This window comes from Camarhynchus parvulus, chromosome 1A (assembly GCF_901933205.1).
Source record: "Camarhynchus parvulus chromosome 1A, STF_HiC, whole genome shotgun sequence".
Lineage (NCBI taxonomy): Eukaryota > Metazoa > Chordata > Aves > Passeriformes > Thraupidae > Camarhynchus > Camarhynchus parvulus.
Genome location: NC_044586.1, coordinates 17,974,136 through 17,992,003, shown reverse-complemented (window position 1 = coordinate 17,992,003; position 17,868 = coordinate 17,974,136). Strand labels below are relative to the sequence as shown.

General features: G+C 38.7%; 1 protein-coding gene across 2 annotated transcripts in view; it reads right to left on the bottom strand.

Moving 5' to 3' along the window:
- Nucleotides 1-17,868, bottom strand: part of SCUBE1 (signal peptide, CUB domain and EGF like domain containing 1) — a 196,158-nt gene that overhangs the window by 155,214 nt on the left and 23,076 nt on the right. For both annotated transcript variants that reach the window (XM_030959460.1, XM_030959461.1), the window contains exon 3: nt 9,834-9,962. In XM_030959460.1, coding sequence (XP_030815320.1) covers nt 9,834-9,962 — 129 coding nt within the window. The remainder of the gene's footprint in view (nt 1-9,833; nt 9,963-17,868) is intronic.

Sequence of the window (17,868 nt, the reverse complement as noted above, 5' to 3'; positions counted from 1 at the left end):
CTTCATCCAGCCCTGGGCCCAGCACAGGAAGGACAGGGAGCTGCTGGAGCCAGGCCAGAGCAGGGACACCAAGGGGATCAGAGGGATGGAGCAGCTCTGCTGGGAGGAAAGGCTGAGGGAATTGGGATTGTTCAGCCTGGAGAAGAGAAGAGTGCAGGAAAAACTCATTGTGGCCTTCCAGTAGCTGATGTGAGCCTACAAGAAAGTTAGAGAGAGGCTCTTTACAAGTACCTGCAGTGATGGGACAAGGGAAAATGGCTTTAAGCTAAAGGAGGGTAGATTTAGATTTGAAATTAGGAAGAAACTCTTCCCTGTGAGGGTGGAGAGGTCCTGGCACAGGTTGCCCAGAGAAGCTGTGGCTGCCTAATCCCTACAAGTGTCCAAGGCTAGGTTGGATGGGGCTTGGAGCAAACTGGGATAGTGGAAGGTGTCCCTGCCCATGGCAGGGGGTGGAACTGAATGATCTTGAGGGTCCCTTCCAACCCAAACCATTCTGTGATTTTATGATTTTTTCCTTCCACATGCTCAGAGATAACATCCAGGATGAGCTGTTCCATCACCTTTCCAGGAATGGTGAGGCTGACTGAACTGTAGCTTCCTGGGTCTTCCTTCTTGCCCTTTTGGAAGACTTGAGTGAATTGTTTCTAATAATTTCTTTCTGCATCTCATAAGGCCTCTTAATAATAAATTTTGCTTTAATCTCAATCATTGCAAATTCTCTAAACAATCATTCTTGTAAAAGTATGTCCAGTGACTTTTTAATGAGTTATTATTATTTTGATGTTAGCTACAGTAATAAAAAAACTCATATTAAAACATGTTGCCATCAACTACTCCGTGTTCCTTCCTGCTCCGCTTCTTATGCAAAACTACATCTTCTGCTCTGATCCAACTCCAGTAAGAAACAGGGAATATTCTGAGATGCTTGAAAAGGAACTGGACTGAAGTCTGCAGAAGGTAATTAAAGCAGTAAAAACAAGCCTCCAACTTAGTCTTGTAGTTTGATCCATACTTTCAAGTTTGCACATTGCACACTGAAGTCAAAAGAATAATGTAAAGATGCAGAAATTCATGAAGAGTGTTGAACTGCAAAGGTAGGGCACTATGGAAATCTGAGACCCTAAAATCTACTTAGCAAGAAATTCACTTCCAACCTTTCATCTAGAACTCATTCCTACTGGAAAAGAGTTAGGTCTTACTTTCTAATACAGTCAGCAACTATGTAGCAGATATTCTTTGTGATGGCTGTTTCTTGACTGTATAAATCATATTGTTTATCATAAATCAACACTGCCAAGTTCTGACTGCATTCTAAGCATAGCTCAACAGTGACTCTTTGAAATCAGGGATCTAATGACTTCTTTGTCTGATGTCTTTTTGTAATCCATATGAATTCAGTGTTTCAACTGGACCTATATAATTTCTAGGACTAAAAAAGGCACCATTCCTTTAGGGAGGGCTTGAATGCCATACACACCTGACACACCCATTAGAGGCTGTAATCCTGCACCCTCAGGTGAACACACATTCTCCTTTGGTTTAAGTAAGCACTAAACACAATGCAGCTCCCAAAGCTTTGATAAATTCAACATATTTTATACTTTTTCCATTAAGGTATACATCAATATAGGCCACACTGACTCAGAAATTTGCTATTATGAGTAAGTTAAAACGAATTAACAAAAGACACAAAACTAACACAAATGAGGTAAAGCAGTAAGGATGCAGTATCTCTGAGCTTGTTGAGCCAAGATACTATCTACAGCCATATCAAAGAGGTAACTAAGAGCATCCATATGGGATTTAACTTCCCCATATTAGCTTCATGCTCTAAGCTGCTTATTCTTTACTTTTCTGAGTGTTCCACGTAGAGAAATCCTTGCTGTGATTGATTACCTCCTCCAGGGAGTAAGTATTTGAAAAAAAGAAGAAAAAGGCTCAGACAACAAGAAGACTTGCAGAAACAAGAGATTGAGATTGATGCTGCTGTCACACAGCTCCCAGTTTCCTAATTTATTATGACAGTCTGAGAATCTAACTTCATAGCTGACAGCCACCAAGATTTATTCTACACTTTTGATTATTTCCCCATACCTAACAAAAAAGCTTTGGTCTATGCTGATTTATACTCTCACTTGTTTTGGTACTTTTCAGATCACATTGGCTTAAGAAAGCAAACATACAGCAAATTAACATGTAAAGAAAGTTATATCCCATTTGAACTCCAAAGATTAATGTGGGGTGACCAAACATTAGAGTACTTTTAAAGGAGGAAACTTTACACAAAAATAGAAAAAGCAAGATGAGGAAAGCAGAGTGTTGAGATCCCAGCTTTGCGGGAGGGCTGGATACCAATGACCTTTCCATTAATCACCAAGAGAATTCCAGATTTTTACTGGATGTTGGAAGATCATCAGAACTCAGATGTTATAATCCCATCTTGAAAGAGAGATTTAATTTAGTTTTCTGACTGCCCGCTACCATTTGGCGCCATGGAGACTTTCACAAGATGCAGTCAGCCAAGTAACAAAAGTAAACCCATGTATACAGAAGTTGCATGTAAACATCTGATAAAGAATTGTCTCTAGAACATTTACATTCCAGCTATCCATATTTTCTCAGCACCTACTCATCAGTCAGCACAAACTGCAGAATAGCAATATGTGTTCTAAAATCTGATTCATACTACTGTACCACGAAGACTGGATGCCTTAAATTGCTGTGATGAATCACAGCTGTTCTTATTAATCTCATGTACAGACGAAACAAGACTGGTAAAATATCTGAAACCAGGAATATGGTAAAAATCAGTTAGCTGAAGACATATATCAGAAAACAAATTTCTTTGTCACTTAGGCTTGCATATGAAAACCAAAGAACTTCAAAAAATGCTTTCAAGTTTTTCATTCTGTAAGAACACATTTGTCACTACAAGGCAGTCTGCTGTGCAATTTGTAGCATGGATTTGTGTGAATGTGCTCACTGCAGCTTGTCTTGGGAAGGTTCAGTAGCTAAATACCAGAAGCTCCCCTCATCTTGAGGCTCTTACTACACCCCAAGGACCTGATAATTGCCTGTCATCTTTTGCAGAAAAGGCAGAGCTCACAAGAGTTTAAAACATGCAGATAAATGTGCTGTTAAACCTTGTATTTCAACAGTTCTCATCTTGTCTATAAATATATATTTTATACATTCCCATTCCCATCTTGTGGCTTGGACCCCTCACAGTTAGAACAGCTCCTTGCTAGTCAACTACTGAGACCTGATTTGGGGTCTGGCCTGCTTCTCTTAAGGCATGAACCACCTCCAAGTCCCAAAATCCTGTTCAAGTGAAAGTCTGGAAATGAGTAAGAACTTCAAGATTTAGATTATTAACCTTCTCTAGAAAAATACCATAATTTTACATTTGTTTTAATAAAAAATGAAGAGTTATAAAAAGAAGGCTATTTGGTACATTCAACCTTCCCCGTATCTGCCAATGGGCTTGGAATAACTAACCAGGAAAATCTGGAAGACAGTTTATGACTGATAATATTATTAGAGGACCTGCTAATGTGCTAGAAAGGGACAAAACATAACTGTCAGCTCACCTAATAGTCTTCTGGAACTAGGAAAGAAGGGCATGGAAAACTGGAAGATGGCCAAGAAAATGAACCACTTTTCAGCTCCTCTTAAAAATATTTTTATGAAACTAAGAAAAACCTTGCAAAAGTTGTTTAGTTTCATATTAAAAAGGTTAATAAAAAAATCTATTTGAACTGTCAGGAAATAGAAAGAAAACTAAATATCAGGAATACCAGCATTTGCTTGGAGTTTAAGCAAGCAACAATTGTGCACAGCTGTCAGGAGAGGAAGAAAAATACAGCTAAATTAAAAGAAAGACACTGATCTCTTTAATCATACCAGTAATTATGCAATCCTGAGTTATATGACATTTCTGGACAAGATACATCTGGTAGCTTTAGGAATGATTTCTCACACATTTGCAACTCCCCTCCCACTTCATGTTGATAGTCAGATGAGACCACAATCCCAAGTCCCAGTGTGTGTGTTAGAACAACAAGATAAGAACAGGTAGAATTTAATTTCTACCTGTTTGGATTTATTTTGGGGAAAAAACCACCAAAACCATAGAACCCTGGAATATTTACTGAAAAATGACTGAATCATATGATGTAATATACATACATTTAAAAGTTGGACTCTATGATCTAAAGGTTAAACTCAATGATCTTGGAGGGCTTTTCCAACCTAAATGATTCTGTGATTTTATGCATATAGTAATGTTAGCTTTTTCATCTGAGTCTGATTGCAGATTACTACCACCCAGCCAAGAATTACACCTCCATGCCAGGGTTAAACCTCTTCTCTTTTAAAGTAAGCCAAGAGATTTTAAAGGAGTACTTCAAGACAGGCACTTGGGTTTAGATCTTAACCTCTAGAAGACCTTAGAAGAAACGAAATTGTGTGACTTCAAAAATGAAATTTTATACTGGTTTGAGATCCCAAGGTCTATTTTATAAGAGGCATCTCAATGCCTGTGCCTCATCAGTCCCTGGTTCATCTCAGAAGTTTCTCTTTTAGCTGCAGGCTCCCAAATGCCTGGCTGGAATTGCTGCTTTGCTGCACCTACAAGAGCTGGCAAATGAATACCACTCCTGGAGCAGGTTCAGATGCTCCAGGGAAAATGCCACCTCTCCTTTCCCACAGGGTTTCCATGTGACTTAGCCACTTTGTCAAGAGATGCAAAGTACCATCTGACAACAGACAAATAAAAAGCTAATTTCCATTATTCAGGCTGGAAAATCAGGCCTTCTGCCCCAAGCACACCTTCAAGGTTGTGGACACAGCCAGGACTTTGCTATTCAATTCACAGCTGACACTGTGTCTGTGTCTGCCACACTTGTGTCTGCTCCGCTCCTGCAGAGAGCTCCGCGGAACCTATCACACACACTAGGAATTGCACTTCTGTCCCAATTTCTGACCAGAATTTCCCTCTGCTTCCCAGGATTCTTTTTCTCTAATCAGACAAATAATTAGCTGCTGAAGAACCATAAGCTATACTGAATCATCAAAACCTACTTTTATAGTTATCTGCAGGAGGTCACACATACAAAAGAATCAATTGAGATATCATATTACAAGTGTCCAAACTTAGTAATTGCTATTTTTCTGTAAGAGAAACCAAAGCTACACAGACTATTTGAAATAAAATCAGGGATGCAGAAGGGTAAGAATTCTATTCCTGCCTATGGTATAGACATGGAGAAACCTTGTGTGAAGACTGAGAAGTAACTTAATCTGTTTGCCTAGTTACTAATCTATAGAACAATGAAAATTTTATTTCATTTCCTTACAGAACTTTCTGAGGACAATTTTATTACGATTTACAAGGCATTAAGGCATGTTCCTACAGGAATTAATACCACAGAAAAACTTTAAAATAAAATAAGTATGTCTCTGAATACAATAATTTTTTTTTGTCCATGCTGCTTTGCATCTTTTTTGATACTTTCTAGAAGAATTTGCAACCATCTTTAGTATGCTTACTAAAAAGCAAAGGACTTCATAGAACCTATCCTAATCTTTAAAAAAAGGAAGAGTTAGGATGTGTGCAGCCTGACAGCAAGAATTGCTTATGCAATTCTTATTCCCTATTTAAAAAGTGACTATCACAAATCAGACCCCAGGAGAAAGAAAATATGGAAAAAACCCCCAAACAACACACAAAAAGGAGAGATGAAAGCAGGTGATAGTTATTCTTATTTACCTCAGAACAGATAAGCATTATAAAACCCCTCAAATTTGTATTTCATGCATAAGAAAGGAAATCCTATTTCAAACCTACTGTATGACACCAAATACTAGTCTTGCATCCACTGAGCAGAATTTAGAGCAATTTTTGAGAAAAAACTACTCAAGGGAGTGCATAAAATGTTTATTTTTAGCTAGACAAGGATATCATCATAGGAAGGAGGGAAGGGAGGAAGGCAGGAAGGGAGGAAGAAAGGAAATGTTGGAGGAAGAACTCAGGAAAAAGCACTTAACTTGTCCACAGCATCTGCTGTAACTGAATATTCCAAGTTTGCTATTTATAAAGAAGATTTTAATCATCTTGGTGTACTGATGTTACTAGAAAGACATTCAGTGAAGATTTATAAAGGAATGTAAACCCTGTCAAAAAGAGATGGCTTAAGATCTTGCAGAGAACACAGTCAAGCAAGATATGTAGAAGACTTGATGTCAAAGAAGATATGCAGAAGTTCTGATGAAATCTTTTTCATTATAAGAAAGGTGAAAAACATTGATACTAATCTTGTGAAGCATTCTTTGTCTCCATAAAATCCATGAAAAATGAGTGGTTTCTCAAAAAGCAAGAACTGATGCAAACCAGTGGACTCACCAAAACTTCAATTCCTTTCAATGCCTAATTTCATCGTGGTGAAAAAGAAAACCTTTGGAATAAGCAAACCAATTTCCAAAATGTTATAGAAATCCTAATTTAAATTTGTTTGTGCAAATACAGGGTTTGGTTTTGATTTGAGACCTCACTGCAACCTCTTACTGCATTTACATATTGCTGGTAGCATAAGAGAAGGGAAATAAAGGTGATCAAGAAGAGAAGGGATTAGAATGTCCCCCTTTTCAAAAACTGATACTCTACTAATGGAAACCACTAGGCTGTCACAACAGTCAGTATAACTGACAATGCCAGCAACTAGGTGGGGTGCAAATAATGGCAGGAAAATGCCATCCAAAAAAGGCTCTCTCTTTTCTAGCAATGCTGTCCCATATCTGAGTCAGCACACAACAAACAGCCATAGCAAGATTGGCATGGTTATTGTCACAATTGAAATCTTCAGTCTAAAACCTTACAAGCAGACATGCTGGCCCTCAGTAAAATAATTCCAAAAGGAAGGAAGTGGCGGAAGGAAGTGGCAGAAGGAAGTGGCGGAAGTGGTGGAAGTGGCGGAAGGACGTGGCGGAAGTGGAGGAAGGAAGGAAGGAAGTGCGGAAGGAAGTGGTGGAAGGAAGGAAGTGATGGAAGGAAGGACGTGGCGGAAGGAAGTGGCGGAAGGAAGAGGCGGAAGGAAGGAAGGAAGTGGTGGAAGGAAGGAAGTGGCGGAAGGAAGGAAGTGGCGGAAGGAAGTGGCGGAAGGAAGTGGCGGAAGGAAGGAAGTGGCGGAAGGAAGTGGCGGAAGGAAGTGGCGGAAGGAAGTGGCGGAAGGAAGTGGCGGAAGGAAGTGGCGGAAGGAAGTGGCGGAAGGAAGGAAGGAAGGAAGGAAGGAAGGAAGGAAGGAAGGAAGGAAGGAAGGAAGGAAGGAAGGAAGGAAGGAAGGAAGGAAGTGGCGGAAGGAAGGAAGTGGCGGAAGGAAGGAAGGAAGGAAGGAAGGAAGGAAGGAAGGAAGGAAGGAAGGAAGGAAGGAAGGAAGGAAGGAAGGAAGGAAGGAAGGAAGGAAGGAAGGAAGGAAGGAAGGAAGGAAGGAAGGAAGGAAGGAAGGAAGGAAGGAAGGAAGGAAGGAAGGAAGGAAGGAAGGAAGTGGCGGAAGGAAGGAAGTGGCGGAAGGAAGGAAGTGGCGGAAGGAAGTGGCGGAAGGAAGGAAGGAAGGAAGTGGCGGAAGGAAGGAAGGAAGTGGCGGAAGGAAGGAAGGAAGTGGCGGAAGTGGCGGAAGTGGCGGAAGTGGCGGAAGTGGCGGAAGTGGCGGAAGTGGCGGAAGTGGCGGAAGTGGCGGAAGTGGCGGAAGTGGCGGAAGTGGCGGAAGGAAGGAAGGAAGGAAGGAAGGAAGGAAGGAAGGAAGGAAGGAAGGAAGGAAGGAAGGAAGGAAGGAAGGAAGGAAGGAAGGAAGGAAGGAAGGAAGGAAGGAAGGAAGGAAGGAAGGAAGGAAGGAAGGAAGGAAGGAAGGAAGGAAGGAAGGAAGGAAGGAAGGAAGGAAGGAAGGAAGGGGGAATGTGCCTTGATTCCCTTTTCAGTGCCTGTAAGTAAAACCAGATATTTTACTAAGACATGCTACAGACGATTTATTAGTTGCAGACACAACTTCCCCAGTCCATGGTCTCAAAATCAGAAAGACAATTGTGATCTCTTTTAGTATCATAAGGTTGTACATTGGGAGAAAGGGAGCTCTTTGCTATTATTCCCAATGTAGTCACCTGTTTGTATTTTTGTTGGCTTTTCTTTTAATTTAAAAAAAAAAAAAACCCACAAAAAAATCAAGTGGTTGAATATAAATTAATGAAAATGTAATTGGAAATGTGGCTATCTCTGTAGATTTAGCCTCTTCATTTCATGACCAGAGAGCAATAACACAGACAGCAAGTCCAAAAAAAGTCCCACAGATCTCCTCAATGGCTCATCGTCGATCAGGTCACTCCTTTTGCTGTTCATTGTTCAAGAGGGTTTTTTCCCTACTGTAATGGGAGTTGTTTGGACAAAGTTGAAACTAGCAAGCTGTTTGAAACAACACATATGCACAGTTATTTGAATTTCAAATACTTGAACTATTTGATTATGTCTATGTCCTGTTTTAGTGAGAATTTATGAATATTAGAATAAATAGAGCTTTTCTTTATTTTTTAAATTAATGTCTGGCTGCTCTTTGTATAAGAAATACCTCTTGCACCATTAATCATTTGACCACCTCAGGCTGAGGCAAATAAATCTATTTTAGTCTGTTCTATTACAAATGAAATTTGGAAGTTTGAGTAAAACCTCATGTCAACGGTCAGGATATAATCCATCTGAACAAATATTACTCTGTTTGAAAATAAATGCAGTACAAAATACATCTACTGAAAGGCTAATCAAATCCTTGCCCTGAAATCCTAGTTCTTTCATAGCTTCAGTTAGTGCAGACTGGTGATATTGGACTTCAATATTTCTGGTTTGCTGCCTCATTTCTTGAATTTCATTGAAAATATCTCAGTTTTTACTAAAGTAGAGCTGCTGCTGACCCAGAGAAAAATATTCCTTTTACACTGTTTTATAAACATCACCTTGAAATTAACTTAGGACTGTACCAAAATGTGGTCATTCCATTTATATTGGGAATAGTGAGAAAGAGTCTCTAAGCAAAAATTAACCAACAAGTAAGAACCTATGGGAAACTGGACATAGCAGTGTAGGTTCATTTCCAGGCAACTGGTGTGAGGAACACACACAAGAATATATACCTATGTAACTCTAGGACAAACCCACCCTATTTGAACCAGAGCAATGGCCATGAATCAAAAATACAGATCCCCAAATCCTCAGACTGCTGAAGCAATGAAGATCCTCCACTGAGCTTTGCACAGTCAGTGGACAGTGTCCCTCCAGTTATTAGTGATTAGTTTTCTTCTGCCCTGTTTCATTGTCCAAGTATTCTTTCCCGGCTTACTTGTACTTCTAACATTCTGTAATTTATGTTCATACACCATATCCCAGAACTGTACTGCTTGAAAAGGGGAAAAAGGGAGGGAAAGCTCTAAAAATATGACTAGGATGACAAAAGTTGGAAGAAACTGACAAAATATAATATCTCAGTATATTTAATATATTTAACAGATTGCTTTTCTTAAAGAAGAAGCCCAAGCATCCAGCACAGGCTGTGGGGTCAGGGCTTTCCTCAGCAATATTAAACATGGGCATTCTGCTTTGAGCATGTCGAGATTAAGAGTGACAGCTGGAAGAGTCTGACCTAAACCACACTGGGGCCAACACACAGGTTTGAATGTATTCATTGTGACCTAGATCAAGTCTTTACTGAAGATGTGCCAGACGATAAAATGCAGAAAACAGATCAGGCCTTCTTGCCACAGCCATGAAATTAAAGTTTCTTGCATTCACCACTTACCAAGACAGTTGTGGCCATCGTGGGCTAACATGAATCCATCATAGCACGTACACCTGTAGTTGCCTGGAATGTTGATACACTCGTGGACACAACCCCCATTGTAGAAGTCATTTTCACACTCATCGATATCTAAAACACAAGAGGAGAGAAAAAAAGCTTTTGTAAAAAGGGAATTCTAACAATACAGAAAAAATTCTCCAACTGAGCATGTTTTTTCAAATATGCCCATCCCTAATCTTTCTTTTAGGCTCATTTTGCCTACTTCAGCACATGGTCAGGGACTGAATATATCAGGCTCATATTTGTCTGAAAAGCAGCAGGCCAATGTATAGAACACTCTTTCCCAAAATAATTGGAGTATCATCACAGTAAACAATGATATGTTGTCAAAAATAAAAAAAGGAACACTTGATTTTGCTACACTTTATATTTAAAATGTAGTTTCAATTTTCTGGCTTCAAAATAATCAGGCAGAGAATGAATGAATGAAACCTTTGACTTGTAACAACTATGAGAAGCATACTATTAATATGGCATGAGACAAAAGTATGCCTTTTATAACAAATAAACTATAATCTTCTGTATTAATCACTTACAACCAGAACCACAAAAATGTCAGTATTTTCTTCTCAGAAGGTATGATAGAGTTGTTTGGGGTTTTTATCACACTGGCCTGTATCTTAAAGAGGATCATAAAAGATGAGAGATGGATTCTGCTTCAATTACAAACAATCCTGTCATGATCTTCCCTCCCTCATACAAAAAAATCACTCATTCTAGAAAAAGCAAACTTTCTTCTTTCTACAAACTGTATTTTGGCTTATACATGGAACATCAGTATCACAGTCACTCTGGTGAATAATTAAGTGATGCACATCAAGCAACTAAAAATACATAAATAATTAAAGATAGCCTTATGGCTTGATAAGTATCAGGTCTAAATTTGTGTTGTGCTAGACCAAAAACCACAGTTAATCTCCCTAAGTTAGGCAGCACATGATAAACAGATAAAGTTATTATTTTAGAAAACCACCTGTTAGAATATCTGAGTTACCCCAGCATTACATTTCAAATGTGCCTCCCATTGCAGAGGTGATTGACATTTTTCTGAATTAGGTTAATGTTCACATAGATTTTCTCTCTCTTTTTTTTTTCCCTTCTAAAAGCACTCCATTAAAAGCTCTTGCTACCTGGTATCATACCCAGATGCAATCCAAAGAGGTCAAGGTGGCTTGGGCAAAATCAGACTCGTCTGAAGAGCCACTTCAGACTCAGCCACTCAGTGCCTTCCCTACTTCTGGTGCTTGGACTGAGAATGGCTGGGTTTGTCCCTCCTCATGCAATCTGTGAGAGCAGGGACAGGCTTTTCCCAAGTTCTGTTGCAAGGCTTCTCCCTCATGTTGGCCTCTCCCAAAAATCTACTTTAAACTCAGAATTCTCCAAGTCTCCATCCACCTGCCTTCAACAGCTTTGAAGACTCCCTTGTATAACCTCCTCAGCAGCTTGAAAAGGGAATGACAGGCTTGGCTTTATCTGCAAGACCAGCTGGCTATTTTGTAACTCAGCATTTGGCACCACAGCAATACCAGAAATAGGAAGCTGGAGAAATGATCTTCCAAACCAAAATACAAGCTGCTGCTTAAAGGTAAATTTCCTAGTCTTTAAAGCACTGCTCTTTTCCTGAAGGTTCTCATTCTTTACTAACAATTTCCATCCATGAGCTGGACAAGTGCCCACTCAGCACAGCCTGTGCTTGTGCTCTACCTTCCAAGTCCAGTATGAGAGCAAAAAGAGAAATCTATGATTTTTATTGAAAACAAGAACCAGCAAGTCAAGTGCTCATCCCAAACAACCTGCAATGCAGTCTCTGAGAAGCTGCTCTCATTAGGCCACAGCTCCGTGTGCCTGGGTGCATATTCCCAAAATGTTACAGTCTGCTTTCCACTCAGCAGAAATTTGCACCTTCCACAACCATTCATGAATATTTCCAGAAACTTCCTGCTGTTCCCTACAGGCTACAGGGACAAAAAGAGAGCTCTACAGTAATGCCATGTTTTAACAGGCCAAGTCAATACTCAAAAAGCATCTAAGAGGATTTTGATGTCAGGTGTCTCAGGTGTTCCCCTCAGGACACTCAGAAAAAATGGCCTCTTCATTTCAAGGTTTGTTCTTAACTTTTATCCAGCAATGAGTCTTTTCAGAAGAGGGCATTCAGAAGAAGCTGTTACCACCTGTTATGTTCCTCAGCATCAGACTGCCAAGGGTTGAGCAATTAATTCCTTTTTTTTTTTCAAACAATTGATCAAACAGTACTATTTGTTTAAATAAGCAGTGGGACAGCTATCAAAAGGGACAAAAAATACCAAAGAAATGTGAAGCCTTTTGAATGACTGCCCCTTATATAATACTTATTTCTAAAAAGATGTACTGTGATTAGCAGCACAAAGTGATGATGCAAAACAAATACTCAAGTTATGGAAAACGTAATGCAACAGATACAGAAACCACAAAAATAGCAAAAGAAACAGATTCTTTTCATCTCGTTCTCTTAGGAGTTCAAGTCACAATTAATAATGCAAAAGGATTAGAATATTATTTCTCCCTTTTGCATCCCAGTAGCTGTAAAAAACTAGAAGTGGAACCAAACATTCTAACTCATTTTCAGAGCCACATTGTGGGGGTTTTTGTGTTTCTTCTCTCCAAAACCCAATTAATTATTTAAAAACTTCACCTAGCAGGCTGATTGGAATTTCTATCTCCAGCATGGCTAGCAAAAAAACCAAGGGGCTAAGACTGGTGTACTTGCATTTCCAAAAAAACCAAAGCAAAAACACACCACAAAAACCCCAGCCCCTCTCTCCCCCCACCACTAAAAACCAAAACAAATGAAAAAAAAAAAAAAAAAAACAACAAACCCAAACAAGAACACCTCACAAAAACATGCAAAAAGCCTACAAAGTCCAAATGTTAAACATTTTTGAAGCTCCAACTGCCAGGAGAAATTCAAGCAATGTGACCACCACTCCATCATCTCTTTTACCTGGAGGAAGACATTCTTTAAAGAATGCCTCAGTGTGCAACAGCTGTAATTTATGGACAGAATACTACATCTGACATGCCAGAATACAGCTTCCTTAGTAAGCTTCATATAGAGTAAAAGTAATAGGAGTACATTCAATCACATAAAACCTCCAGCCTTGTTCTTCATTTTGTCTACTATAAGCCTCAAAATTCGCAGGGGCCATCTGTGTTCATTTCCTTTTGGGTAGGTCATATCCTATCACTCTTTTTTTCCTATAATTGATAGAATTGGGTATTAATCAAAACCTCAACTCTAAATACCGCTGCTTTCCCTGCTAGTTTTATAGCTTCAACTATCCTTAGCATTTTTAGCATTTGATCTCTTAATATTGTCTTTTATTATGCAGGAATTACCATAACAAAAACCAAAACCAAGAGGAAAAAAATAAATGTAGGTATTCAACCATGAAATTGTGATGGATGTAGGTGCATCTACTGATGAATTTGCAAGGTTTCTCAAAGAGAAACTCAAAGTTTTGTCTACACTGGCAAAATATTTATAAAGTTTTCAATTCCTTAAATTCCAGCTGTTCAGATGGGGAACTCTTGGGGTGTTTAGTGAAGAAATCACCTTAAAAGAGAATTGCAGTATTGCCACTCCAAGAGAAATTAAATCCATGTGGTACTACAATGGCAGGAATTGTGGGAGTCTCAGACAAGAATTAAATGCACCAAAATGATTAAGAAGGTGTAGAGGCATTTTCAGTACTGACACCACCTGCCAAGAACCCATTTGAGCTTAGTGTGTCCAAAAAAGACAGCACGTCCCAATCCCAGGGCTGGATGTAAGGACATCCTCAGACGCTGGCAAAATAATTTTGATCATCTCTCTCTGGAACTGGTTCAGAAAAACCTCAAAAATCCACTGCTTCTTTCAAAAGTTTTAAAGTAAAAGAGGTAAAAAGAAACTTGGTTACTTGGGTGTACTAGCAACTGTAGTGGTACAGCTATTTACCAAGGTGAAAGAGACTTAGAAACTCCATCCTAATTCTTTCTGGAAAGCAGAGGTGAATCTCTTTGTTACCATCTGGAAATAACTCTTTGAGCACATCCCTAGGGAACACAGCCGTGCTCTTCTACTGCCCTCCTCAAGGAGCAGTGGTGTTACTTAGAGAACACCCACTCTATGAGACTTCTGTTATTATGCAATGCAAGCATCTAAGAACTTTTAAAAAATACTCTAGACAAGTATCTGAGGATATGTTACCATGAGGATGTGCTCTAATTTACAGTCCTTGTATTTCAGTTATAGGAAGAGAATTTGAATTTGTTTTAAGTAACCTGATTCTTTTTAGTTTGATGGGACTTGTATTTCCCTCATACATAATGGGGTTGATTCTTCTTTCATTATTAGAGGTGAAATTGACCCTGCCCCATGATTGGTTTAATTTGTGTATTCTGCCACAAAGAGATGGAATTCTCATGAGCCTCACAATGCCACTCTGCAGACACCTCTTCCAGAAGAACATATAACTATGAAAGGTTCAAAATAAAACACGAATAAACTATTTTGCTTCCCATATCACAGTATTTCAGCTTTCTGTTACAGCAGAGACACATCAGCGTGCAATAACTAATGTCCACAAGACAAACCAAACTGTAAAAAAAACGAGGAAGTTGCAAAATGCCTGGTTCCCATTTTGTCTAAACATTTTCAGCACTGTCATTAATTGACTGTTAGTTATCTTTTCCAAGCAGTAACCAGCTCTCCTAGGAAGGTGGTACAGAATTTATGCCAAGAAAGTAAAAAGTCTACCTCCAGAAAAATTAATTCCCACTCTTCATTGCATCACTTGAAATTAATTAAGTTCCTGAATGTCCAAAAATGTGTGTTCCAACACATGCAACAAACTTTGTCAGCACAGCTACAGATCATCATGGGCACAGCTACTGAAATCAAAGCAAATGCCTGCATGGATTTGATGAATTTTGGATGAGTGTCACAGCTAAACTGTCATAAGAAGCCTTATGGCTATTAACATGCAAAAAGAAGAATGACTGAGGCCTGGAAGTCAATGAGCCAAATTCAGTGTTTAGTGTTGAATTCCACAGATTTCTGTAGAAAATGGGAAAGCGTGCATTGACACAATTTTTATCTTGGCATCTGTCAAGGCCACAGATCCCAACACTCACAATGCAACAGAAGATGTTCAAAATAGGCATGAGATTGAATAAAATCTGTGTCCATTTTAAAGTATTTCTTGACTAGCAATATAAGGGCAAGATCTGGAGCTAATTTAGTAAACAAAAACTTAAATTGACTTTGAAAGGAGTAATTTATGTCCTTGAACATTTTAAAATAAATAGTCAAAGAAAGCTGTCTGCCCACATCAACTTCTAATTTGCAGAACCACAAACAAAAGCGATTGTGCAGGTATATTATGCAGATGTAGAATTTCTCATAAAGAAGTTGGATCCATTAAATAGTTAGAAAAAGAAACATTAAAATCTTTGTAAATACATCTTGATGCCTGAAGCCATGTATTTCTCCAGTATCTAAAGAAAGAAAATTTTGATATTCATCTTCCTTTATCTAATTGCTTTAAGCAAAATACTGCCAAAAAGGCTCTGACAGTAAATAACATTGCCCTTACAAACTTGACAGGAAAGAAACTGTGTTTTACCTTCTTGCTTGAAGAGGGGTTGCTGCTAGCCCCTACAGAGGGCAAAGCACACCAGATGCAAAATTCTCTTTTATCAGTTGCCTTCTGCTAAAAAACGTCCTCCTATAGTTCTGCAACAGCAGCATCTTGCCTGCTTTTCCACAACTCTTATGCAGCAAAGAACACTGCAAGGTGCTGGAGCCCATATTTCCATGTAGTAATATTTTTCACTTTTATGGCTTCTCTACTAGGAGCTTTCAAAAATGTTATTGATTCTTTATTGAGTTTTGGTCACTGTTCCTCCTAGGGCTAATGCAGTATCCTCATATTCACAGAAAAATACCAGGAAAAAAGGCCTATTCCTAGGTTCTAAATCCTACACAACTAAGAAGATTTACAGTGCACAACTGTCCTCCTCATCGCATAGCTTCATGCAAGCTTGATCTCAGATGCTTGTGAAAGAAAGTAACCTTGTAAAATCCAAAGATAAAACAGCCTGAGATGAAAAACCAATTCTACAATTATTGCCACTGGCTTAGTGAAGCCAGGAAGACATATTTTCTGGGATTCACAGTAGAGAGATTCGTAAGACAGGATCAGCACTGAAATTTTCTGTTCCCATTTCCAATTCAGAACAAACAGCAACGTAGCACTGACATCACTGCTTTAAAGGAAACAGGCAGAAGTGAAGTTATATGCACACTGACAAGAATTACAAACAAGTTCAAGTCCTGGATCAGAGTCAGATCAGCATCTTTTTCTTCTTCATAACTGGGTTTGAGACTGAAAAAGCCATGAAAATAAGTGAAAATTACATGGGAATATTTGCATTTTTATACATATTCTTTGGCAGAGTCTACATTTAAAATACGTTCAGCAGATATACATCACAATCTGCACAACCTGAACCTAAGGCAATTTGTATTTCCCACATCAAGTTGCACTTTCCTTAAGAAGGGAACCAGTTCCAGATCTAAAGGCCAGAATAAAAGCTCAAACATAGGTTAAAGACCATTCTGGTAAAGTGCAGGTGAAATTTGCCAGAAGTTCAGCTCTCAGGGAAATACTCAACCTAAGCAATATTACTAAACACGTTAGATTCTTACAAAGAGTTTAGCACCAGCACATTTCCACGCATTTCAAGTCTGCTCTACTCTTAAAATTTGCAAAATACGACCAAAGTATGAAGAATTGGGCGGGAAAATGTGATCAATTATCAATGTCACTAAATCTGACCTGATGAAATAGCATTTCCATCTATTTTGCGGCATCAGAATTCATCATCTACTCCAAGTCCAAATTTTATGAGAATATATTGACATACCAAGACTCTCAATATTTCTACTCCAAAAAAACCCTTCACCTCCAGAGAAAAATCCATTTTTGAAAAATCTCTTTCCACGAAATGCCTGTTAAGTCACTTTTTCTATAAAACAAATTATTTGTTACATCTGGCCCTTTCTGCAATACTTTATTTTTTTGACTCATAAACGTTAACATCTTTATTCTTTAGATGCTGTGACCTTGTAAATGTTACAATCTAATGAATCAGAGGAACACAGAGTGCAGTTTTTACAGCTTTCAAGTTGCCATGATGTTTTCAAGACGCTTGTGCCAAAGAAAACTGTAAAATTTGATAGCCATTAGGGCTTCTCTGAGAGCAAGGTCAAGAGTGGGCAGGCTGGGAACAGGGTAAATTCAGAAAGAGCAGCCGGATGTTTCTCGGTGGAGAAGGAAAAAGAACAGGTACAATATGTTGTTTAATATGAGGTTTTTTCAGTGTAAATCCCTCAAGAGCCTTCCCACTATGGGTACTGCCTCTCCCATGTTTTTCCCATTAGTGCATCCACAAAGAAAAAAAAAATCAATTTTACAACTTCCTTCAAAAATGTCACAAGCCCCTATTTCCCAGTATTAAACGGGCAATAAAATGAAAAGGCCATGCCAGTTTAGTGGACATGATTTGGATACAATCTGTGGTATTGTTGTGCTGTTTTTCTGGAAGCCATTTTATCCAGTTTCCAGAAAAGATCAAGTACTCTGCAGCAGTTTTGTTTCCTTTCCTTCTGTAACGGCTAAACACAAAGTTCAACATGCTTTATCTCTCGCTAAAGTATTGTCTGAAAGAAGTGGGGTGAAATGGAATACAAACCAACTATGTAAAGCTATGTCCAGCTGGTTAAACAAGACACACACATTTTTAAAGTGTGAACAGTTTCAGATCTAGAACTCTCTTGCCTATAAGTATTTAGGATATGTCTGAAAGACAGATGAGATATCATCATATTTATCACTGCCTGTAGATATGACTTTTAAAAATTTAATATTATTTTAATGTTGTTTAATAATTT